The 23,881-nt window shown below is 43.8% G+C and overlaps 2 protein-coding genes and 1 non-coding gene across 7 annotated transcripts in view; 1 reads left to right on the top strand and 2 right to left on the bottom strand.

The window, feature by feature from the left end:
- EEF2K (eukaryotic elongation factor 2 kinase) overlaps positions 1 to 5,136 on the bottom strand; it is a 33,761-nt gene extending 28,625 nt beyond the window's left edge. For 4 of the 5 annotated variants that reach the window (XR_008747370.1, XM_055805053.1, XM_055805056.1 and 1 more), the window contains exon 1: positions 4,998 to 5,136. The gene's annotated coding sequence lies outside the window, so the exon portion shown is untranslated. The remainder of the gene's footprint in view (positions 1 to 4,997) is intronic. The other variant, XM_055805054.1, reaches the window with a different exon arrangement.
- A 3,758-nt stretch (positions 5,137 to 8,894) lies between these two features.
- On the top strand, positions 8,895 to 8,976 carry TRNAL-UAG (transfer RNA leucine (anticodon UAG)). The gene has a single exon. It is a non-coding gene; the product is annotated as a tRNA-Leu (tRNA).
- Positions 8,977 to 9,968: 992 nt separating this feature from the next.
- On the bottom strand, positions 9,969 to 23,402 carry LOC101920093 (putative short-chain dehydrogenase/reductase family 42E member 2). Its single transcript, XM_055806749.1, has 12 exons — positions 22,186 to 23,402; positions 20,250 to 20,640; positions 19,631 to 19,726; positions 18,597 to 18,654; positions 17,820 to 17,938; positions 16,790 to 16,865; positions 15,267 to 15,349; positions 13,870 to 14,007; positions 12,845 to 12,910; positions 12,107 to 12,170; positions 11,346 to 11,419; positions 9,969 to 10,725 (listed from the first exon to the last, which is right to left on the bottom strand). Exons 2-12 carry the CDS (start codon positions 20,589 to 20,591, stop codon positions 10,477 to 10,479), a joined length of 1,365 nt encoding a protein of 454 aa, XP_055662724.1. The 5' UTR covers positions 20,592 to 20,640; positions 22,186 to 23,402; the 3' UTR covers positions 9,969 to 10,476.
- Between the last annotated feature and the right edge of the window lie 479 nt (positions 23,403 to 23,881).

The raw sequence follows: 23,881 nt of genomic DNA, 5'->3' as shown, positions 1-23,881 counted from the left end.
CCAAAGTGAAATTACCTTTCTGCTATACACTTCTGTTAATTGTTTCTTCTATTGAGAGTAAAACATACATCTGATTCCCCTATAACTGTATCCTGCTTGCAGCTTTCCAGGTCACTCCACTATTTCTTGTTGCATTTTTATTCAATTCTGAGGTCCATCGGCAAATCTGATCGCAGCCAAGCTCACAGAAAAGAATAACCTGACTCATTAAAACTGACCAGGAGAATGCAACACCTGGGCAAGAACCCAGTGGGCACCAACACAGCACAGCTTCCTCCACACCACAAATACTGCGGTGAACTGGGGGCAGGTGTGAAGAGCAGGACGGTTTGTATTGAGTCTGACATCCTCACCATCCGCCTCTCAGGGATTTACTTCAGACTAACCCTAGTCCGATCTCAGGGAGTGGATACCACCAGTGGCTGCACTACGTTCTCCAGTTAAGTTTCATGTACAAGGAGTTTAGTTTGCCAGCTCTGAGACTGCTTTTCAACATGACTCAAAGTGCAATGAGCTGAAATGATCAGGAGACTCCCTTCAGAAGCACTTCTCTGATTAGAATAAAAAGCCAGCATAGGCTTACCCACGGGAAGGCTGGAAAGGGACAGACACACAAGGGACTGGGCTACTGCTTGATTTTACTGTACTTTCCCTCCTTAAGAATAATAAAGCGGCTGTTCTAACTGCATCATGGCTCTTAAACCACTATCAGTGCTTAAGAGTTTTTCTTTGAAGCAATTGGAAACCAGTAGCACAAGCACAAACTTCCAGGCACACTCCAATTAATAGGAACATTTTCTCTTCATTTTAGCTTTCATTATTCACATTGCTCTGCTGCATGAAAAACAGGAAAGGGTTAGATGAATGCAAAATAATCATACAAATCTTCACACAGATTGAGCCAAGTTTAAACAAATATTTGCTGGCAAGTCTGCCACTGAATTTTGCTGGCTGTCCAAATGGGTACTGTGAGCATTACAGTCAGGTCTGCCTTGTTTTGTTCTTGATTAGAGGGCAGAAGTAGACTACAAAAAGCAGCATATATTCATTTGTTTCACGTGAGATAGAGCTTAAAAGACATTTGGTCCTGGAGCCCTGAAAACAACTATTTGAGCTTACAGAGTATTGCACTTAATTTGTTCTCAATATTATATAAGTATCACCCTTACTTACGACATCTATCTAATGGAAGTATCATTTGTTTTCCAAGCTAGAAAAATGAAATGTAGTAATGATCAAAGCCCTTGCAAGAGGTGGAAGTCTACATAGATACTTTGAAAATACCTGCACCTACAAAAGAGAGGATTAGTTAGAATTTTCAAAATTTGGCCCCAACACTGGCTGTGCAACAACATGCAACTTCAAGCAGACACTTCTAAGTGTCCCATCAATAGCTTAGCTCTAGAGGAACCTCACCCAACCAGCTAAATCAGGGATTTTCACATAGCTAGCCCAAAAAGGCAACTATAGAAGAAGGTTTGCAGCTTTGCTTCACTGTTAGTCCTCAGCCCTGTGCATATTCAGCCTTCTTTCTCCATTAAATATTAACAGATAGATACACTCCTACAGCAGTATTCATAGCTGCAGGTCTTACACCATGGCTACCAAAACATGGTCACCACAGAAACAATGCCTTATTGTATGGCAGCTTTCACCAGCAATATTATGTTGTTGGTTACTGCCTTTCTATGGTGGTAGCATTCTCACAGCTCAGCTAGCACCACAGGTAATACCAGCACTCCACCTACATCAGGCAGCATCACCTACAGCAAACCACTGCTGAAAGAGGTCTGAGCCAACTCATCTGACTTTGCACCAAAGCAGATTTGGAACATGCATATGACCAGCTCTTCTAGCAAAGACTACATGACAGCTGTAATTTCGGGAAAGAGGCAGTAGCACATAACTGGAAGGGGAAGGTATCCTCAGCTGCCACTACCTTACCCTCATTTTTACTGCAATCATCCTAGCAGTGTCTAATGAGTATTCGAGAACATTAACCTCTACTACTTGTCAGCACACACAAACAGCAGATGTAAAACGATGCTTCAAATCTGGGACTAACTCCAGGATATACTGTAGCACCGGACTAGCCTCATTACCCACAACTGCTGTCCTGCACTCATTTCTACTGCTGCAGTCGCACATGCATCAGCAGACCCACTGGGTCATGCAAACACTGAGAAGAAGCAGCAACAAGAATGCAGGTGTATGCAGCAAGGATTGCAAGCATTCATGATCCCTGTGACTTGCTGTGTAAATGGAAAATCATCACACAAATCAGTTTGTATTTAAAGCTAATGGTGTTTATTAAACTCTCTGTGTTTTTCTTAGAATCACACTTCTTGTAAAGGACTTGCGGTGTTTACTTTGGAAGCGTATTAACTAAAAACTGCCCTCACACAGCATGCTCTTTGAAACAGAATTCAATAATCAAACTTTAAACTACATAAACACTACTTTAAACTTCACAGTTTATTCAACAAAAAGCCCTACAAAAACAGCCTGAGCTTCATCCCACATCTTATATTCTCTACTTTTTACATTATGGCATAAAGCTGTACTATCTAGGAATTGCTGTTATTTTTGCTATGTTTTGATCACCTAGCCTTTAATATGAACTACAGAAACTTTCCTAGGGCTAAGCAGCAAAGAGAGGCAGACTGAACAGGATGTAGCCTACAAGCATGCATTATCACACACAACCTATAATTTAAACTACCCACTCCAATCCACTTGGAAAATTTATTCCATGTTTTTAATCAACTTTGTACTACGTGATTCAAAATGAAGATAATTTATGATACAGTTGGTTATTAAATCTGTTCAAGTCTATTAATTTTGGGGTTTTCCAATGCCTGTCTAAAGTACTTTTCTCCTCTTCTCTTTATATCCAAGAGTCACACCACCAGGAGAAGCAGGTGTGTTGCAAGGACAATCCACTGTGTTGTCACGTGCAGTGCATATGCAAACACAGATAAACAGAGGGGAAAATTCACATCACAGTGCTGTCAGAATATGACTTGTTTCTTGTAGGTATCTGTTGTTACAAAACACTGCTGGGTTTGGTGGGACCCTTGAGCAAGGCCCCACAGCTGCCTCAGCATCAAAACCTGCCTTAATTCATCCCAAAGAGCTAAGCGATAGGAATGCTCTAGTGAGCAAAGGAAGGGACAACTGGAGCATCTCCCACTACTTCTTAGTGGCTGTTTCAGCTCAGAAACGGCCCTTTGCCCCTCTTTAGCACAGGACAGGGGAACAGGAACTACCCTAGAACAGAAGTCCCATCTTCTCTTGTAAAGAAGCATTAAAGCAAGAATGACCCAGCTCTCACTGGTGTAATACTAAATCCCCTTTTAATACCACCATCAGCTAAAGCCATCTAGTAGGATACCTGTAACAGTAGCAAGCTATTTTTTTCTTTAAGAGAGAAATCACTTCTCAGATTAATATTCTTATAAAATACTGACTTGAAATTTAACCTCAACAACTATGCAGGCTGTGTGCCTTACAAAATACCATTATCATCTTTAGAAACTATAGACACAAAACTATATAACATGGTCCGGAACAATCCCACTAGCTATGTTAACATCCCATAGCACGTTCAGAACTACTGTGCTTTCCAAACACCCAGCTGACCCTTGTGACACAAACATCTATTCCCATCTGCACTGCATACCGGCAAGAAAACAGGTTTAGCGAGTCAAGGTTAACAGCTGTGATAAAAAACAAGATTAAAAAAAGAGATGTCTCAGCTTACTGGCTACTTTTGACAAACTTGGTTTTACCAAGTACAGATCTTCTAATGGTAAGCATTTACTTCAGGTCCCTTCCAGTGTGTCATCACTGCAAACGGCAGGACACAAATGACATTCAGTTTGTCTGCAAGCACAGCTGGGATAACACATGGCACTTGCCTGAGCGTGTTAGAGAGCAGCAATGCAAAATTCATGAAGCAAATGGGAGAGTGCATCTATGCCAGCCGAGTACGAAGCATTTGAGACTCAAAACCCTGTGCAAGGAACCACACTGTGGCTTCGAACATGCCAACGGATTTTAGAGTTGCAAGCGATAAAGGCACAGAAACAACCCTTCTAAGCCAAGTCCACCCTTCTGCCAAACACACCAGCAAATACTATGTTAGCAGCAGCCAAAACACAAGGATATAAAAGGAACTTTCAAGATAACTTGAAAATGTCCTTCCATTGTCTTTAATAGCCCTGTCATTTCAACTGGCTTTTAATGCACCGACAAGTAACAATCACCGACTTTCTGTAAGGTCAGTACTCCGCGCTGTTAATTGAACCCATGCTGTACGCCTACAGAGGCATTTGGAAAACTACCCAAACACGATCAGTCCCGGAGGGGAGCCAGCCCGTCACCCCGCCAGCAGCCTGTCACCCTGCCTGCGGCCTGTCACCCTGCTGGGGGTCCAGCCTGTCACCCTGCCCGCAGGTGGCCTGTCACCCTGTCCACTGGCAGCTTGTCACTCCGCTGGGGGTCTGGCCTGTCACCCCACGGCTGGCTGGCCCATCACCCTGCCTGTGGCCTGTCACCCTGCCAGGAGTCCGGCCTGTCACCCCGCCAGCAGCCCGCCACCCTGCCTGCAGCCCCCCACACACCACGACCTTCCCCCCCCCCCCCCCCCCCCCCCCGGTTCTAGAGTTACAAACAGTATTTCCACACTTTTAAATTCGGTGTGCCCTAAAATTAACTGCACAGCCCTAGTAACATATACGGATGGAGCCATTACCTCCAGGCGTAAAGTGCAGGAGTGCTGCCCAATACAACAACTATATAAGGTTATTTTTCGGTCACCTCATAAGCTCACGGCTTGGCCACCGGCCCTTTACAAGCTCGAACCGCCAAGCCAGTCATCGTTTTCTGTAATTAAAAACGCCCATTCCGCCCTCGGTACGTTCGCGCCGCCAGCAGCAGCCTCGGCGGACCCGACCCCCCGCCGCTGTCGGCCCCCGCCCCGTGAAGGCACCTACCGTCTCAGCGCGGCGCAGCCCCGCCGCCCAGCCCGGTGCCGAGCGATTCCGCTGCCGAGCGATTCCGCTGCCGCCGCTGCCCTGCCCACGGCAGGCGGGCGCGCAGCCGCCCTGCTGAGGGGAGGCGGGCAACGCCGCCACCGCCCCCCGCCACCGCCTTCCCGCCCCCCCCTCCACTGCCTCTCGCCTCCGCGGCTTTCCCGCCCAGCGCGCGGGCGGGCGGCACCTCACCCTCTCCTCAGCGGCTGCGCGGGGCGGGCGCCATCCGCTCGTAGCGACGGCGGGAGTCTCCTGATACTGTATTCCTGTGAGGAAACCTATGAAAATGTGAGAAGAAACTCACAGATTGGCAGCGTTAGGTGTTAGAAATGCAGGGATCCCGGGGCAAGGGGGAAGCGGGTGCGCTGGAGACCCGCGTGAAGCCAGGGCTCGGAGCGCGGCTCACGGGAGCCGCGCCTGAGCTTCCTTTCGTTTCTCCTTCCTTTGGATTTGGAGCCAAGAGGTGGGTTTCCCTGGGCAGGTGGTCCCAGGGGAAAGGCCCACTGCACGGCAGCCTTCCAGGACCCCAGCACAAGGGGAAGGCAGAGGGAGTAGGCTGGGGGGGCCTTCGGGGGCACTGTGCACTTCAGGTTGGCCTCGTCAGCTAAATTAAATGGCACAGTGCTCCACTTCCCCGTGAAAAATGGCAGAATTATGCATCAGAATGCAAGTTCCAAAGACCATGTTTCCTCAAAGCACCCACATTAGCATTCTTCCTGAAACACTGGCCTTCTGGATTGAAAACGCTTATGTTTCAGCTTTTCTCCCAAGTTACAAATTGTGGGAAATTTAAACAAACTCCTTATCCTTTCATGGGTTACATGGAAATAAATGTAAATAGGTTCCGGTTGAATTGTATTGCTTGGAAGCCTGCAAAGAGCCGGCCACTTCTGACTGTTGTTGAATCTCTCTCTTGTGTAAATAATCCTCATTAGTGCTTTTTACCATGAGTAAGGGTTATAAAACCGAGACTGGAAGATGTGAGTGTGTCCTTTGTGACTGCCACTCGTGACAGCACTGACAGAAGAATGCACAATCCCTGTGCTCTCCAAAGAGGAAGGCAACAGAGAGATAAATGCTGCTGCAATGCTAGTGCTGAGATAATCTTCAGGAGGAAGATTAGTAATATTTAATTAAAAACACACTGAGCAGATGCTCTGGCTCTCTGCCAGGAACACCTGCCTGCTACTGCCATTACTTGCATAGATTAAACTGCATTTTAGTTTAGGCACTGGAGGGAGCAGCATGTGTGTACAGGAACGCTGTCTGCAGTTCAAGGGTACCTGACATTTTGGCAGTGATTTCCAGCACTATGCTGAGGGCGCAGCGCTCCTTTGAGAACGTTAAGTGGAGACTTGACTGAGCCCTCTTTCAATGCTGCTTCCTGAAGGCACATTTCTGGGTAGCCTCAAATTCCTGCAGAGTTTAAGCTCAAATTCAACACATTTACAGTGTTCGTGGATTGTGCAGAAAATCTCTGAGGTGCTATTAATAGCCCAGCTGCAAATCACTGTTGTAAATATTAACAGCTATCGAAAACTGAGCGCTTTTGCCCCATTAGCACCAGAATGTGCATCTCCCCTTTTCTCGTTTCTGCAGGCAGCCCAGCTGAGCTCCCTGGGGAGAGCAGCACCCGGCAGGGCTGCCATCAGGATGCCTGGCAGCAGGGCCTGAGAAGGGGGCAGACTTGTCAAATTAATTCTGAAGGCCCGGTGGAAGCCAGATGTCTGGTTCCCACTGCATGAAAATTTGTTGATAATGGTTAAAAAAAGTAACCATCTGCTATCACAGGGTACTGATAACACTGGAATACTGTTACCGGCATGGTACCTGAGCACAACAGAACAAGTCACAAGAGTAACTGGCTTTAAACTCACGCAAACACACAACGCTGTTGTGGACTAAAAGGCAACCAGTGGCATACAGCTGTATGATGCTATATATCCTCATGGAGAGTGTTCTGCTATATTCGGAACATAATTAGGTTATACCATCTTGAGCTACACATTTCTCATGCTTTAAAATAAGCCAGTTCTGGTACCCATATGCAAGGGCATACTTATTTTCCAGATTAAGCCTGGGGCTTCTCTGTAACATTTTCTTAAAAGAACAACTGGTGACTACAAAAAAGCATTTGAAGAAATACTAAAGATGTATATTGATATTAGACATTAGCCCAGACATGCTGCATCTTCTAGTTTTAGTTTTCTATTTAGACGTTACCTATTGTATTCTTAACACTTAAGGAGTTTGAATCACTTTTTTTTTTGTTTGAAAATAGTAAAAAATAAATTTAAAATGGAAACCTAGGAAGTTAGTGGCTTGCATGTCTAGTATATTGTTCATTTTGTACATTCAGCAATGCATACATATATTTTCCGAGACACTGAAGCCTGTAAAGTTCCAGCATGCTTGTGTTAAATGAGGTTGTTTAGAAATTGCTGTTCTAGGGAACTGTGGTTTTTGAAAGGAAAAAGGAAAGCACGCCCCAGACAACACTAACTTCAGAGCAATTTTGTTCTGCATTCATTTGAAAATGCAGATGAAAAATTGCCTGTAAATCAATTAACTCTCTGACAATTTGTGCCTATACACTCCTGTGCCAGTCCCTTCCTACAAGGTAAATCCAGTTGGTCATAAAACTCGCTTCAGCCATATGGTAGGTGCGTATAGTATGCATGCGTAAAACTTCTTGGAGCACCAGTGGATGACTTCCTATGGGAAGAGCAGTGGTAGACAATTTCTCTGTATTGTTTTAATTCCACTGCATTTAGTCCTAATGTTTTAGCTCTGTCCACAAACTAATTATACAAATTCCTCCTGCAGGCCTCCCTGAGTAAGATAATTCGGTTTTTCTGCTCGCCAGCAACAGCTTGAATCTGGCCCCGGCTGCCAAACCCAGCTCCCCCAGCGAGGTGGACAGGAGTAGCGTGGCTCACGCCATGCCCGTGCTGGCAGCAGCAGGTAAGCCAGGCTGCGGGGCGGCAGGGCCAGCAGTAGGCAGGCAGCCCTGGCCACCAGCTGCACTTGCCACCGGCCTCTGCCGCTCCATGCTGAGCCGCACCGCGGTACAGGCAGCCAGGGGCCTTCTGGCCCGGGGAGATGGCGCAGCCAGGGCCGCTGTGCTGCCAAAGCCAGCCGCTGGCGGGGAGGCCGCTAGCCCTTGCGCCGGGAGGGCCGGCAGAAGCCAGGGGTGAAGGCAGGGGGTCCTGCCTGGGAGGCCGAGGACTGTGTGCGGGCCGAGACAGCCGCGAAGGGCTGCCCTCACTGCGTGGCCGCAGCGTGGGCAGCCTGGGGCAGCGGGTCCGCGCCCTCTCGGGGTCCGCGCCCTCTGGAGGGGCAGCGCCCGCCCGAGGGGCAGCGCTCCGCCGCGGGGAACAGCGCCTGTCGCGGTGCCGGCCTGCGCCCGCCGCGGTCAGAGCGCCCCGAGGCGCGGCCCGACGGCCTAATCCCCGGGGGAGCGGGGCGGGAGGAGACGGGGGCCGGCCCTGGCGGCCGGCCGGGCCCCGGGGGAGGGCGAGGGCCGCGCTCTGGCCTGCCCAGGCGGCGGCCGGGGGTCAGCGCGGGCGGCGGCCGGGACACGTGTGCAGCCAGCTGCGGGCGTGCGGCAGCGGCGCCACCTGTCGGGCGCGGGGGGCCGGCGGGGCCTGGGGCGGGGGCCTGGGGCACGGAGCGCTCCGCCGGCGAGCGCGGCGGTCCGCAGTAGTTGCGTTTCCCGGGCAGGGAGGGCGCCGGGCGGCCGCGCCGGAGGGCGTCATGATAGCGCAGGCAGCGGGTGGGCGACGCGCGGGGCTGGGTGGGGAGCGCGGCGGCGCCGCCTCGCAGAAAGAGGCCTGGAGGGCGGATCAGCACCCAGGCGGTAGCGTGGCCGAGTGGTCTAAGGCGCTGGATTTAGGCTCCAGTCATTTCGATGGCGTGGGTTCGAATCCCACCGCTGCCAAGCTGTTTTGTACCTGCCGCGGCGGCGGCTCCTTTTCGCCGCCCGGCCAGCGAGGCCGTGGGGGCGGCCAGCGGGGGCGGCCCGGGCACCGCGCCTCGGGGTGCAGGGGGTGCTGATCACGGGCGTCAACGTCGAGTGATGCGAAGTTGTGGAATGCGCGGGGGAAAGGGGCCGCCGTGCCACGCCTGCCTTTCGGCTTAGAAACACATCCAGCCACTCTAGCGTCGGTAGTTCTGCTCTCCCGTGCTGTGCTGGGCTTACTGCGCCCACGGGCAGTGCCCCTGCCCGTTGCTGCCCGCCCTGCACTGAGGCGGCTGAGCGAGCTCTGCGCGCCTCCGGAATTCTCAAATCCATCTGTGGTTACACCCGCCCCCCGCCATTGATCCCCGTAGAACTCCTGCCTCTTCCCCGGCACTGTCTCCTTTCCCAAGCTCCATGCTCTCCATGGTTCCCTCCCCATGTTACAGGCTGGAAAAGGGGCAGCATGAGCAGCCGGGGAGCAGGGAGTGGTCAGTTCCAGACCCCATCTGCTTTAGGCCCATTAACAGTTAATTCTAAAAGCACATGGTTCACTTTAGCTAATGCAGGGCGTTGCTCAGTAGGATTGCGACGCTTTAGAAATTAGTTGCAAAAACGTAGTTGTAACTCGAGTTCAGCTGATATGCAACTACGTTGTTAGTTGTTGACCTCAGTAACTAGGGAAGGTAAAGGAAGCAGTACAGAGATTACTGCAAACTCAGAGCGGCAGGTTCCTCTCAGTACTGGACACAAATACACTTAACTAATGTAACTTAGTTAATAACTTATAATTTAACTAAATACACCATTTACACTTGTGAAAAACCTTACCTGCATGTATCGCCTGCGCCGCTGAGCTGTTGAGGTGCTGTCAGAGGTGGCTCTGCACCCCAGGGGCAGGGCAGGGAGCCGTTCTGGAACAGCGTGCACGGAGGCACAGGACTGACTTCAGGGAAGTTTCAAGTATGCTTTTATTTTCCCTCATATGCAGTGATACAGCTAATTCACCAAAGAAATGTACACAGTGAATTCTCTCCGTACAGCTGGTGTTATTTACAGTAACCTGCTCTGTCTGTCCCTTTGCTTGTTCCACAGTTCCCCAAGGTAGTGAGCCATGGCAGCAGCTGTGGTCAAACCTTCTTCTTATTTTAACCATTTTTCTTCACCAGTGAAGCATGGTAGGCTGGCTGTAGCTCTTGTTCTTTCTGCAGGTTCTCATTTACTTCAGCAACCAACTTGGAAAGTTGGTTTTTTGTTGTGAAATAAACAGAGGCAACAATCTGGAGTCTACTGTGTTTCAGTGATTTGGCCATAATTGTTTACTGTATTTTAATTTCTTGAGTACAGCTACTGATACATTAGAATTTTGGTTTTAAATTTAAAAATAACTGCCTGTTTGTTGCATTGGGGCCAGTAACTATTGTGGAGATTAGAATGATCCAGCTAGCAGTACTGTGACTGAGTACGTGCACTTCCTGCAAGTCAGTGTTGTGTTTCTTTAAAAAAATGCAAAACTGAAAGGCCATCAAATCTTAGAGAAAAAAAGATCAAACTTGAACTAACAATTAAAGAAAGCAACACTTTGAAGAAGATATGATGATTCTGGGCTTCTGGTCTGGTTTTAATGTAATGGTCCACGGAATCAGCAAATGCAAACTTCTCTGGGCTGTACCCCAGCTGACTCCGTGCCTTGTCTATTCGAAACGTATGAGTTATAGAAATGTTCTGTACCTATAGGGCAAAAGAGTCAACATACAAAGATATGAATACATAGGAAGTTGGAACAAAGTCTGTAAATGGTAGCAAAAACACAGTTAAAGGAAATGTAAAATAACCCCCCCCAACATTATATCAACGTCCTATTGACATTATGTCACATTATTTTTAAAGTTGTTCACTCAAAAAGAGAATCTTGAAAGCCCAAATAGGCAGTAAAAGCTGCAAAACAGAATCCGCCATCTTGAAAACACCCTCAAAAAATGTTTGGCACTCTTGTTTATGTACCTAAGGAGGCAGATGAAAGCCATCTCTTAGATGCCTAAATTTCTTCAGAAATTAGGGCCCAACCGCACAGCCAGAGCCATACAGGATACTGGGCCTTGGAAGGAAGGGGCCGAAGCAGCCTCTCCCAGATGGCAAGCATAAGCTCGTATCTTTTCAAAGATCATGGTCAGGAGCAGAATATATTGGTTAAAATGTACAAAACATGCATTTGCCCTGAAAACTGGAGGCTGAAGTAGTACTGGGTGGATTTTATTCTCTACTGACTTAACCTTACATCATCGCTCAGTATTAACAGGTATGTATGCATCCTGTGAGAATTAAGGGGAGTTTACAAACAGAGACTTTACCTCATTTCTGGTCAGCAGTGGGGACAGTTCAACAAATGGTTTCAGCATCAGATGAAGGTATTCCATTATCATGGCTGCACAACAAAAGATTTATACTTGAGGTAAGAACAGTACATTGCTATGCTACTATGATTTTAGCATATCTCGCACCATATATAATAGTGAAGGATAATCACATACCTAAGAGCTCAGGACACTGTTACCAGCATCAGTGGGACTACTTGCCACAAGGGGCTGGATTTAATCTTAATACTTTAGTCAGCCTGAATTAGGGTGCTTGTGTGAAAAGGGTTTGGAGGGTTTGTCACAGGTCTAGTGAAAAGATCATGAGACTTCATAAAAAATGTGGTAACAATACTCGAAGTTGGATTCTGTCTTGGCTGCACATGGGGGTTGAATCTGGAGAGAGCATGGGATACAGGAGAACCAGAAATTGCCCGTGCTGCAAAGGAGATATTCTTCAGCGTATCTCTGAAGTCATGGATTTTTACATTTAACCTTTCATATTTATACAAAGTTACACATCTGTGAAGTCCTACATAAACTCTGTCTTTGTGGGACTTAAATAAGAAATCATTCTGTTTTGAACACACTGGATAGACTGAACTTTACCCCTAACTGTTGCACACTCTATGAGCCCACAGCATATTATTTTTATACATGAAAACTGTGGGCAAATTAAAAAAACCACAACATTCTGTTACAATTAGGAATAAGGGTAGTGTGGACAGGAAAGAGAAACGTTGATAAAATATTTTTACCTGATGCATAAACTAAGGAAGTAGGAATACGTATCCATGGCTTACTGCAACCTAATCTTTCAAACTGAAAGAGATTTAAAAAAAGACTGAAAAAACCAGAAACCTCCAACAAGGTTTTAAAGTTTCAATACATAAGATGTTTGTGGAAATATTTACTGATAAAACAGAAAAATTCATCATTGCTGTTACTATTTTGAGTTTTCAATTTTTCAGGGGATTCTACTTAAATGCCACATGCAGATGTGATGTAATTTTCAAGTGACAGTCTTAAAAAAAAAAAAAAGTTCATACTAGTTGATCAAAATGTCACAATGTCCTGATACCTAATTTAGCATTGCAACACATTTATGGTTTTGAGCCCATCGTTAACAATAAAATGATCTTTTGAAAAGAATTTATATTACAGTTTAATAATTAAGATTTATGGTTTTTGTCTACCCAAAATATCCGCCATTAACAGATGTGCGCTCCAGAGATTAAGATAATGGCAGCTCCAAAGAGGATACTGGTTTAGATGGTCTTTTGGTCTCAGTGAAGAAAGTTGCTTTAATGCAGTATTTTAGGTAGGCTTTGTTACAGCGGTAATCCCATGGGACTTCAAGCAGGAATTAAACCCACATTCAGAATGGAACTCTTACACCCAAAGCAAACATACCAAATGTAACATGCACACAAGACCTGGAGTTGTATAGTCAAGGAAATTAATGTATTTGGAGATAAAGTATATACTGCACGTACAAGTGGAGTTAACCATTCAAAAAGGTTGAATTTTTCACCATCATTAATGAAATACACCTGGCCGCTCTGTTAAAGAGGTAGAGAAGAGACAAGTTAGTAAAAATAATAATGCATATATATTTACTTCTTTTTCTGTATCTCATTCTGTATGAATAGCTTAAAATAATACAGCAAAATAAAATATTCTTGGATGTACATACAAGTCAACAAACTCTCTACACGTGTTTCAATCAGTTGTGCACTAAAGTGTGCAATGAAATTGGTGGACAGGTGCCTATACAGGATGGCTATACTGACTATATGGAGATTACTAAATGCATGGCAAGGTGCCATATCTGACTTGCGCTGTTAACATGTATTCACCAAACGGTGGGACATGTTCTGATCTTGGTCTAGTTAAGACTTACTGAAATCCGTAAGCCTCCATCTGTGTAACCAAGGCGTAAGTTATCTCTTTCCCTTTTGCTTTTACGGGTTTAGAAAAAGTGTTTTAATCTACTTTAAAGATCTTTCTAATATACTTTAAGGGTAGTGCTTCTAGGTCAAATAAAAAACTGTTTACAAGGAGGAAAACAGTTGTAACTATTATTTAGATCAATGAATCCAAATGAAGTGTGCTTTTATTTGCGTATGGTGCGGGAAGACCTGGTTATCACAGTTCAGAACATTATCTATGCATCTATATATACAGAGGAACAGAGGATAAATCTGCCTGAACTTCCAATTCCATTTCTGACGTAGCAAACATCCTTTGCTCGTCTTCCAGAAATGGCAAATAGTAAATTACAGAAATGCAGCGATGGAGATACCCTTACAGAATTGAATATTCCAACTCTTAACACACTGCACAGCCAATGCTGCTGTGTCCCACATTGTTCATAGCACATTTGTCAACTAAACCCTCAGACAACAACAGAAGCTAAAACATTAATTACTGTTACTACAGTAGTTACTATAGTACAGGATACAGTGGCAGGATCCACTATCAAGTGAAATCTACTGTGATGCTTTTATTGTTTACTTACAGCTATGTAGTTCTTTTCAGGGGTGAGAGCTTTAGCAGCTAGTATTTGAGCTTGTACAAGATTCTCTGCGTGCACCCAGTTCATTTTAGCAGAAGGGTCCCCAAACTTGAAGCTAAGTAGCCCTCTCTCAATATTCTTCTGTAGACATAAATAAGCATGAAACCAAAGCAAAATGGGTTTTAAAGTGAGGTACAGTGCATTTTCTTGTCCAGCTAAATGTAGGTTTGTCTCTACTTAACAAAACCAACCCGCCCCCCCCCCCCCCCCAGTAATCAATTAAAAAGAATCAAGAGAAGTGCAGAGACCTCTGAAAATATTGCTCATGTTGACAGATCAAAGAACATATTGAAAACAATATGTCCTGAATTTACAAAAAATACAAGTTTCTTCTAAGGATAAGTAAAATATTGTATGGAAAGGTAAGATACAGTTCTGAGTGGATCAGAAGTATTCACAAAATAGGATTAAATTTAACAAATAGCTTTGGCTGGGAAAAAATGGAAGGTAAAGCCAAGTGTCACATTTTTCATTTAACAGCTATATTTTAGAAACTGCAAAAGGTTACAGTGGCATAATGGGCTCATAACAAATAAACTTAAAATTTTAAGTGGAATTTTTTAAAGACTATCCTTTTTTCAGGGCCTAAGCGAACATATCAGTTTTAACTAAAATGACACTTGCCATTTTTATAAATTATTTTATTTAGGAGATGATAAATTATACCTTGGCTGACTTAAATATAATTCCCTACCTCAGCCATAAAACAGAAGAATTTATTGTGGGGTAAGCTTAAATTTATTCTTTCCTCAAAGCTGTGCGTAACTTTATATAGTACTAATGCTTTTAAAATAACTGACTCGTATAATTCTACAGGGATCATATTCCAAACACTGTGCTAGTCCTACAGTTTAAAAGACAGCAAGTGCAAAAGAGTAAAATGTGAGCACCTCAGCTGTTTGCCCTTTAGTAACCTATTGTACCAGAACACACTTTGGACTCCTTAACTTGTTTCATTGGTTAGTGAAAGCTGTTAATAGTTGAGACTGGAAATAAGATATTTTGTCCTATCCCTTTTCATTAATATTTTAAACCATTTGGTGTAAGCTGCATGCAAGCAGACATTTGAAAAATCATAGATTGGCCTGAATCTTATAATTATAGTAAGCATTAAATTATGAAGCTGGAGTTACATGTGTTTTAAAAAGGCTTTTTTAACTTACTATACATTCTTTACAGACAGAATATCATGCCTGTTGACAAAAGCTGTAATATCCTCAGCAGGCAATTGAAGTGTTGAATTGCTGCCCAATAAGAAGGTCGGTCAATTTATAACACAAATAAGTGACACTGTGGTATATCATAGGAAATTCTGCTGATTAAAAAATTAAAATACATACTGCTAGCCTTGGCAAGTGTCTTTGCTCTTCTGGTCCATAGATTCCTGGTGGGCGAAGAACACATGTATAGAGTATTCCACCTCCTGGAAGAATTGGTAAGACTGTTCTTAAGTGACTTTCACATGACTACTTTCTGTCTTTGTATGAACCAAAGACTGTGGCAGCAGAACTAACACTGAAATAAATTAACTTCACTATCTTAAAAAATAATACATACCAAAAAGTGTTGAATTAGTAGCTGGGAGAATCAGAACATGCAAAATAGCAAGAGAAGATTCAGAGAAGTCCTGCCAGCATAGCTGGATTCCTAGAAATTACTGGATACTTCAAAACTTCTTTCTAGCCAGTCCTTTGTCTCGGTGCCAAAGCAGTCAATGAATGTGCCAACTGTGGTGATGAATTTGCTGAAGTGAGCAAGTTATCAGTAGGAAAGTGGAATTAAACCAACGAATCTCATACAAAATTATCAATAGGAAACAGTAACTCGCTACAGTTACAGCTACAGAGCTGAAAGGGTCCCCTCAGCAGTAGGCACAGCCAGCTCCCACTAGAACCACTGTAGAAGCTCTTGATAACTTCAGTGGAACAAAGTGAGGACATCATAAAAATCCAGTCACTTCCCAAATATGTCAGTTGGCCAGTTCATCCTCTGCGAACAACTGTTCTTAACAGTCCTTGAAAACATGCAAAATATTCAATCCTGCCCCAGTCACAGGATCAAAATGGGGTGTTTGGAACACTGACTGGTTCTAGTTTCATTGACCAACACAGAACTGTGTAATGCTCCTAAAATTAAGAGGGTCTTTGATGTGAAAAGCTGATGAGGAAATAAGGCGGGGGGGGATTATTTTTTAAAACAAAATAATTCTGTTGGGATGGAATGCCCATCAATGGCTTTATATCTCTCTATAGCCCTCTGCAAGTATCAACTGAAGAGAGTTTTCTGTAAGTTGCCTACAGCTAAATTTAGCTCAGTATCACTTGGTCACATAGAGTCATGTTGCACTTTACATTAATTGGTTTTACACTGGCAGTTATAGTATCTCACAGGTGAGCTTAAGTGTTCAAGTGTGTAACTGGCTTCCTCAACATGGAAAACTTTGGGAAGCACTAATAAATAATTCCAGGCTCTAGTATCAGGTGGCTTCTTCAGATATTAATATATAACTGGGGGTGGGGGTGGTGTAACAATTTAATCAGCAGTCATGTTTTACTTATGTTGCATAATACAGTGACATTAAACACTTGTTTTTAATTTATAGCTGTCTTCATGTTTTCAGTTAACATACTAAACTCATTGTTACCATGCTAAAACATTTTACAGACACTGTAGGAACTTAAAGACAATTAAAAGTTATTTTTAAGTGAAAATATTTCAGTTTGTGAGAGGGGGTAGATGACTTGATTTCATAATTGCTGGACAATCTGGTCCACTAAGGATTGATAGAGGACATAGGATGTTAGTGAGGAACAAGAAGAGAAGGAGTAAATTCTGCTATGAATTCATGCTAAGACAAAAGTACCTGCTAGTGGAGCTCCATTAGCTGCTAGTACCATTTGTTCTGCAATTGATTTGGTTCTGGAATAATGATCAACATGCTACAGAGAAAAAGCAGATATGTTTTTATCTATGCTTGAAATGACAGGGCAGAGGGGCATCTCTTTTCCAGTAGTTTTTACTTAACAGATGGCAACAAATACCTCAGAATACAGAAGCTGTGGGGTATTAGTTTAGGATAAAACACATGCATATTGCTAAGGTAGGCAAGCATTTTTGTTTATGCAAATCCAGTTAATTAATTTCAGCACATTTGAGAAGCAATAAATATATGTATGCTTTGAATGCTGCCAAGAATGTAATTGATCACTACTTTGTAATCTGGATTTCTTTTTCAGGTAACGGAAAAGTCAAAAGCCAAGTTTCGAAGGCATTATGATTGGTCTGAATTATCTTGTTCACTTTCTTTTGGCACTGTCCCAGAGAAAATGTTATTTGATATATTTTCCAAAATAATATTCAGTGTTTTCTCTATCCATCTCTACTTCTTGAAAGACTGTGAAGTACTTGATGGAGAGAGGAGTGACACAAAAGCCAACTGTGTATGCAAAGCACCCAGAAGTACTTCTCCTTTTTAATTAAATGCAACAAAACCATATAAAAATAGGCTGCTTTTCCATATCAGCTCTGCACTGAATATACATGGTGTTCAAGAAGGGAGAAACAGAAAAATCATCTAAATAACAAATGGCTAAAGAGGCACCAAGCCATATAACACAATCCCTATGTCCAGGTGGAATTTCATTAATGTTAATGGGACACTGTATGAGTTACTTTCCAAAATCAAAATAGGAAACAAAAAAATAGGCACTACAATGTATGTAAACCTGATGTGTCAAGGTTGTGAATAGCACCTACAGAGTGTAAAGAGTTTTCTTTCTTCTTGTACCTGGATTCTGGCGTCAGGCAAAACATGGTTGTGAAAACTCCAGGCTTTTTCAGAAACAAGAAAGTAAACAAAGGAGAAACTTAAAAATATAATACAACCAAAATACCTTTTCAATTGGAAAATATGGCACGGTTTCCTCATCGCCATCTTCAATAGGAAGCCCACCAAACACAACATTTACTGTACTGGTGTATATCAGTCTAGTGATGTTCCTTTGTTTGCAGGCTGCGGCAATGCATAAAGTAAATTAGTTTTGTGGAAAATGAAACGATACGGGAAAAAAGTTTGCATGACCTTTTTCAGAGAAACTGTCAAATCTTCAAAGAGCAAAACTTTCCATTTTATGACTAGTTGATTTAAAATGCAAAGCATATTTAAAGGGAAAACATCAGTGCGAAACCAAGTGCTTCATAATCTGGCACATCGTAATTCGGGTGCTGTAAGGTAGCTCTGTGCTTCTGGGGGGAGGGGGGCGGTGACCAGCCTGCTGCGCCAGGCTTCAGCTCTAGCCAGGCAGGTGGCTACCGGTCCCCCTGCTTCAAGGGCTGCCCACTACCTGTGCACACGCTATTGGTACCACTGGGGTTTACCGCTACAGAATACACAGAGGAATCGATAACTCCTTACAGGGGTACGGATTCTGACATCAGGTCAAAGATAGTTATGAAAAGCTGGAACAGTTGAGCTACAGTGCTGGCTCTCACATCACACCCCATAGCAGAACTGAGCATAAAAAGCCCCAATGACATGTTTCCTCACCTTCCAACCATGTAAAGTATTTGGTAAAAAACAGTGTGTAACAAAAAAGCTAACTGGCTTTTTCTAAGTGGTATAATGTCTTGATATGCTATACTAACACCTAAAGGCCAGGTTAGAGACATACCATCAATGATGAATCTTGTTCCATGAATGTTTACAGTTTCAATCTCTTCTCTGTGCAACTAGGAAAATAAAGAAATTGTGCATTTTTAAGTAATAATACCTTTTAAATTCATCAGGGGGATGTTATAAATGTCCCCAAATAAAGGCAATGGGTTTAGTGCTTTAATTATAAAAAAGATAATTTAGGCTGCTGTTTCAGACTTCAAGAAGTCAAAGCATTATTTTTAAACTATGCCTGTATTTTTACAGAGTAGCCTGCTTGAAGCAAAGAGAATTGTGGTGCTTCTGAAGATACATTTCCAGTTATTATACCTCTTGCAGCAATATGCTGAATACCCATGTTTCAGAAGCACTTCACTTGCCTCTACCCTAAGAAATTCCAAGTATGCATTGCTCAGTTGCAAACATCTTTGAATGAGCTATTCTATTCAGCTAAGATAATTATTAAAGTTCATTTTATTAAATAAGGTAAAACAAGGGGTGTGTGTATATTTATAACTCTAATAATAAAAACTGTGGCTCAGAGTCCTACGTCAAATGTATCCTTACAGCTTTTTACCCAATGGCAAAACTTTAAATACAGCAGTTGTTAAAATTTAGTTCTATAAAATAATTTATAATTTGGTTCAGGTTTTATTCCTCCCAGTGACCTTACACCTAGGAGTTCCACGTGAAAAGTTTAGGGAAGGATCAGAGTTTTAGAGGGAACCAGCCTTCCTTGGTTTTCCTTTTGTCCTCACATTGTTGAAGAACTCTTCCATGCTATTTCAAGCTCAAAAGCCCTCCCAGGGTGCTGGTGGAGCCTCTAATGGGGAGGAAATAATTTCACAATTAGGAAAACAGTACTGTAAGCAGGCTGCTTGCAGCTAGCGCACCAGTTTGTGCAGAGCAATTAACCAAAACAGCATGGACATGGATTCAGGCTCTCAGGACAGTTTGAAGAGAGAAAATCTAACATGCATTGTTACAGCATCAAGTCTTTCGTCCTCAATGTGGGCAATACACAGAAAAAAAACCCAAACTATTTGGACTCACTTGCTCTCTTCCTGACATTCCATATGAAGCTACATGAAACACACAGTCAGCTCCTTCACAGGCTGCAAATATGGCATCATAATCCCTGACATCTGCCTGTAATACAGAAGCAAAGATATTTGGACTTGAAATGAAAGCTGCAGGTTCGCATTTGTCACATGGTGGGTTAGCACAGAGGGAATGCATAGATAAAATTGTATTTACTGTACATCCTGGGACTGAAAACTAGGCCTATTTTAGTACTTGCTGGTAATCATACTTTTCTTCCATAGACATCAAAGGACTTTAGAAACATTCATTAAGCCTCATAATACTCTAACGTTCATTCTACGGGTGATTATACTAAGGCACAGATGAGGTCAGTGACTGGGTCCTGAGGAGTACTACAGAGCCAGGAGGAGAGGCGGGCTCTCTGTGCTATGTATTACACATTATTTCATTTATTTCAGATATAATAAAATCAGTTGATGCAAAATCATGTGGGATATTCACACAGTTACAAAGGTTATTGAAATTTGCAGTATACAATTAGGTATTTGGATTCTGTGAAAACTAGTAAGACATATAGAAAAGGCAAATGGATTGACTTTAACTGTTGTGAAAATATAATTTATCATACCTGGATACACACTACTCCGTTGGGAATTTCCCAGATAGGCTTGTGTATGTCATACAGAACAACAGAAGCTCCTGCGCTGGCAAGAGCACATCCCAGCTTGTATCCAAAATAGCCTCCGCCTCCTGTCACCACTGCTCTCATATTGTTTTCATTCAGTGCTCCAGCATTTCCATTCACCTTGGAGTTAGAGTTTTGGCGCCAGGGTGTTGCTACTCCACTCAGTGTAACTTTTCTGTCAGTGAAATACTGTCTTCTGTTACCAGACACATGAAACAATTTTTCCTCCATGTTGAAAATTGCTCCATAGTGCTCCTGTATGCAGACGATTCCAGTGAGTTTCATGTTAACATGAAGCTCTACTCACAGCAGCAAGGTTTTATTTTAATGCAACCTGTTTAGGAGAGATAAAGACAAAATCAAAACACTAGCTACAAAATTTCCAGATTTCAAAGATTTCTTTTAAAAGACCCATTTAAATTTTCTGCTTAGATTATTTAAGAGTTTATTTAATCGTAATTTTCACATTTTACAAACATGTAAAATGTCTGTATACTATTAAAGACAGCATCCTGAAAACAGTTAGTAAAGGTTTAATGTTTTGGACCAAATGTTTATTTGCCAATAGTATCCAGAATAATAAAAGAAAAACAAAACAAAAAAAATTTCCCTAACACAGAGAATATGAATTAAAATGTTTTCCACAAATGGGTCAAAATTACAATAATGGTACAGGCCATAACATTAAATAGCAGAAGAGAAATTGCTGCCTATGTGAAATGTATCTCCCTGGTCTTAGTTCATTCTGGTCTGTACCACAAGCCCAAAGATGGCCTTTAGGGGTCAGATGTGATATAGGGCCATACCTGAACGTGAAATCTTGAATGGTTAGGAAAACTCTATAGATAAACAAATTGCATTTAAGTTTCTGTGCTTAAAAACCAGGCAAGCAGGGCCAAGCAGAACAGCAGCAGAACAAAACGTACCCTAGAGCAAAAGAAACCGTTAATGTTCCTTCCCCTTGTCCCCGGTTTATCTCAAAGACAAACATCTGAGAGAAGTCGCAGCAGCTGAATGTGACTCAAGCATACACTGTGTTTTTCTCATTGGCAGTGATGGAAATGAGATACGTGAGGATTTCAGAAGGAAAGTGGAATGCCTGCTAGTTACTTTTTATCTTTAGAGGGTCATCAGAGACCAAGGCTATCAAATCCCTCCCTTTCAAGGGGAACTGGAATAAAAGAATTGCTGTGTGACAGACAGGGTCAATGAGTACATTAAGCAAAAAGTAATACTGAATCACTTAAACATGGAGGTTCTTTCCCATCTATGCAGTGGTTGAGGGTTTGTCACTGAGCGACAAGGCATTTTAGAGGCTGTAGCAACCCTTTTCCTCCATTACCCACATCCCTGCCCTGTGCCACAATAAAAGATTAAAAGTCACCCGAGCTCCCGCAGGCATCGTCTGCATCTCACTTGCAAATTTGCCAGGGGAGCACGGGGCTGGGCACCAAGGGGGCCTGTGCTGTGGGCAGTGGCCCCTGCGCCCCTCACCAGCAGCCCGATCAGGTCCACAGTGCCCCCCCCCCCAGCCCCACCACCATCCCCCACCACCCCGAGGTGCGGCCCCGAGCGGCCGCCCCTCCTGCACGTGAGCCACATCGGGCTCCTGAGGTCCTGCAGCACCCCGGGGGTCATGCTCATCCCGCAGCATCTCTGGCATCCCAAGCACTCCCAGGCTCCCGCAATCCCCTGGGGGCCTGCTGCACCCCTCACTCATCTTGCAGCATCTTTGGGATCCCACAGCCTTCCTGGGATATTGCTCATCCTGCAGTATCTTTGGGATCCCACAACCTTCCTAGGATATTGCTCATCCCACGGCATCCCGGGGTTTCCAGAGCATCCCTGGAATCCCACAGCATCCGATGGTGGCTCTTACCTCCATGTGTCTTCACCCAGCTGCGACCACTGCACGAAAGCATCCTGTCTCCTGTCGGTATCAAGGGCTCGTCCACACGGAGATACTTGTTGAACAGGTTGTTCAGGATAAAACCACTGTCTCTTGATTACCGGTAGGAGGATTGGTGGCGGGACATGGCGCAGAGAGACACAGAGCATCAGGAACACCTGCAAAGCAGCAGGAGTCCCTAGAGAAGAAATACAGCCATAAACAAAGAGGCGTGAAGGTCCCTGCTCTTCTGAGCCGGCTGCGGGACTCTGTGCAGCTCCTGGTCACTCGTGCCTGGAGGATGTGGGAAGGGTCAGGGGCTGCAGAGTTTCAGAGACACCTGTTCCAGGCAAAAATTAAAGTTTGAACACGTTTACCTCTTCCATTTTAGCTGTGCTGTGTCTGAATGTTTGTATTAAATTTTAATCATTTAAAGACACACTTGCAATTATGTTAGAGCAGAAGTAACTGGAACAACAGCCAGCTTAAACTAAGGCTTGTTAAAGACTGACAGAAATGAGACAGCTGGCTGTTCCGAACTGATGCTTAAAGTTGTCTTAAAGCTTCAAATACTTGATTTGTAATAACGCTAAACCAATTGAATGAAGCCAGTTAGTACCAATCAGCACTGTTAGAACAGCGATGTAAAGAGGATCTTACCTGAAATAACAAATCAGAGGTTTGGCATTACAGGACCAGGACGATGGGACTCCACGGGAACTTGCAAACACAAAGCCAGAAAATTTCTCTGTTAGTCCTTCCTGAGAAGCATCCCAAAAAATGCCTCAACCTGCACTCCTCACCGGGCTGCAGTCAGCTGCCCAGCGTCTCTTCTGAAAAGTGCTGCTGTCATCCGGGATGCGCTCCTGAGCTGTTAGGCTAATAAAAGCAATATATGAAAGATTTGTACACAACTAAGTTTAAAGCAAATAGAATGTTTGAATACAGTTAAAATGCTCAAGCTGGAAAGTAACTTTACTCTTGCAGGTTTCTATTCTGCATTTCTAGGGGAAAAAGGCTGACACAGCACCTCCTGCAGCGCTTGCTTGCCTGTCAGTCAGCGGCACTTCTGTATCGATAAATGGTGAACTAACTAATCAAACTTGGAAAAAGGTCTGCTATATACGGAGTTTCTTTAAGTTTCCTGACAGTAGGTAGTCAGGAACAGGAGAGAGGGCTGTGCAGTGCCCCTGCTAAGGGAAGATGCACAGGGTGAGCTGCACTCGTACAGACCAGGACAATCTCCACATATAAATATGACAGAGACAAGGCTTTAGTGCTTTTGCTGCACACAGAACTGTCTGTTTAAAGAAAAAAAATAATAAAGTAAACCAAATCTTTGCTCACAGAAGCTGCAGTGGTAATTGTGGTTGCTCGCACATTTTCCTGTCACGGTGTATTGTCATTCAGTTAGAATGCTTTATTCTTGTAGGCTTGCTGTTACCCGCGTACTTGTAAATGTAAAGATACAATGAGAGAGGCTCCATAAACCTACTGGTCTCAAAAATCCTGTAAAATGCTGACACAAAGGCAATAAAACCACAACAGAGTGGAACTAATAAGATAGCAGAGCTTTTCCGTCACTCTTCTGTGGCCCACCCTGCGAAGTGCAGCTCTCCTGATCCATGTGGGATGCAAGAGAGGGAGCAGCTGCTCCCTGCTGGGAGCAAAGCTGCTCTCTGAGAAC

This window comes from Falco peregrinus, chromosome 5 (assembly GCF_023634155.1).
Source record: "Falco peregrinus isolate bFalPer1 chromosome 5, bFalPer1.pri, whole genome shotgun sequence".
NCBI lineage: Eukaryota > Metazoa > Chordata > Aves > Falconiformes > Falconidae > Falco > Falco peregrinus.
The sequence above is the reverse complement of the archived record's forward strand: the minus strand, read 5'-3'. Positions and strand labels throughout refer to the sequence as shown.

Coding starts and splice junctions, on each gene's coding strand:
- LOC101920093 (XM_055806749.1), bottom strand. CDS start 20,591: ATGAAACTCACTGGAATCGTCTGCATACAGGAGCACTATGGAGCAATT. Junction 16,866..17,819: donor CATATTTTCCAATTGAAAAG/GTATTTTGGTTG, acceptor TTTTCTCTGTAG/CATGTTGATCATTATTCCAG. Junction 10,726..11,345: donor CACTGCTGACCAGAAATGAG/GTAAAGTCTCTG, acceptor TTTGCCCTATAG/GTACAGAACATTTCTATAAC.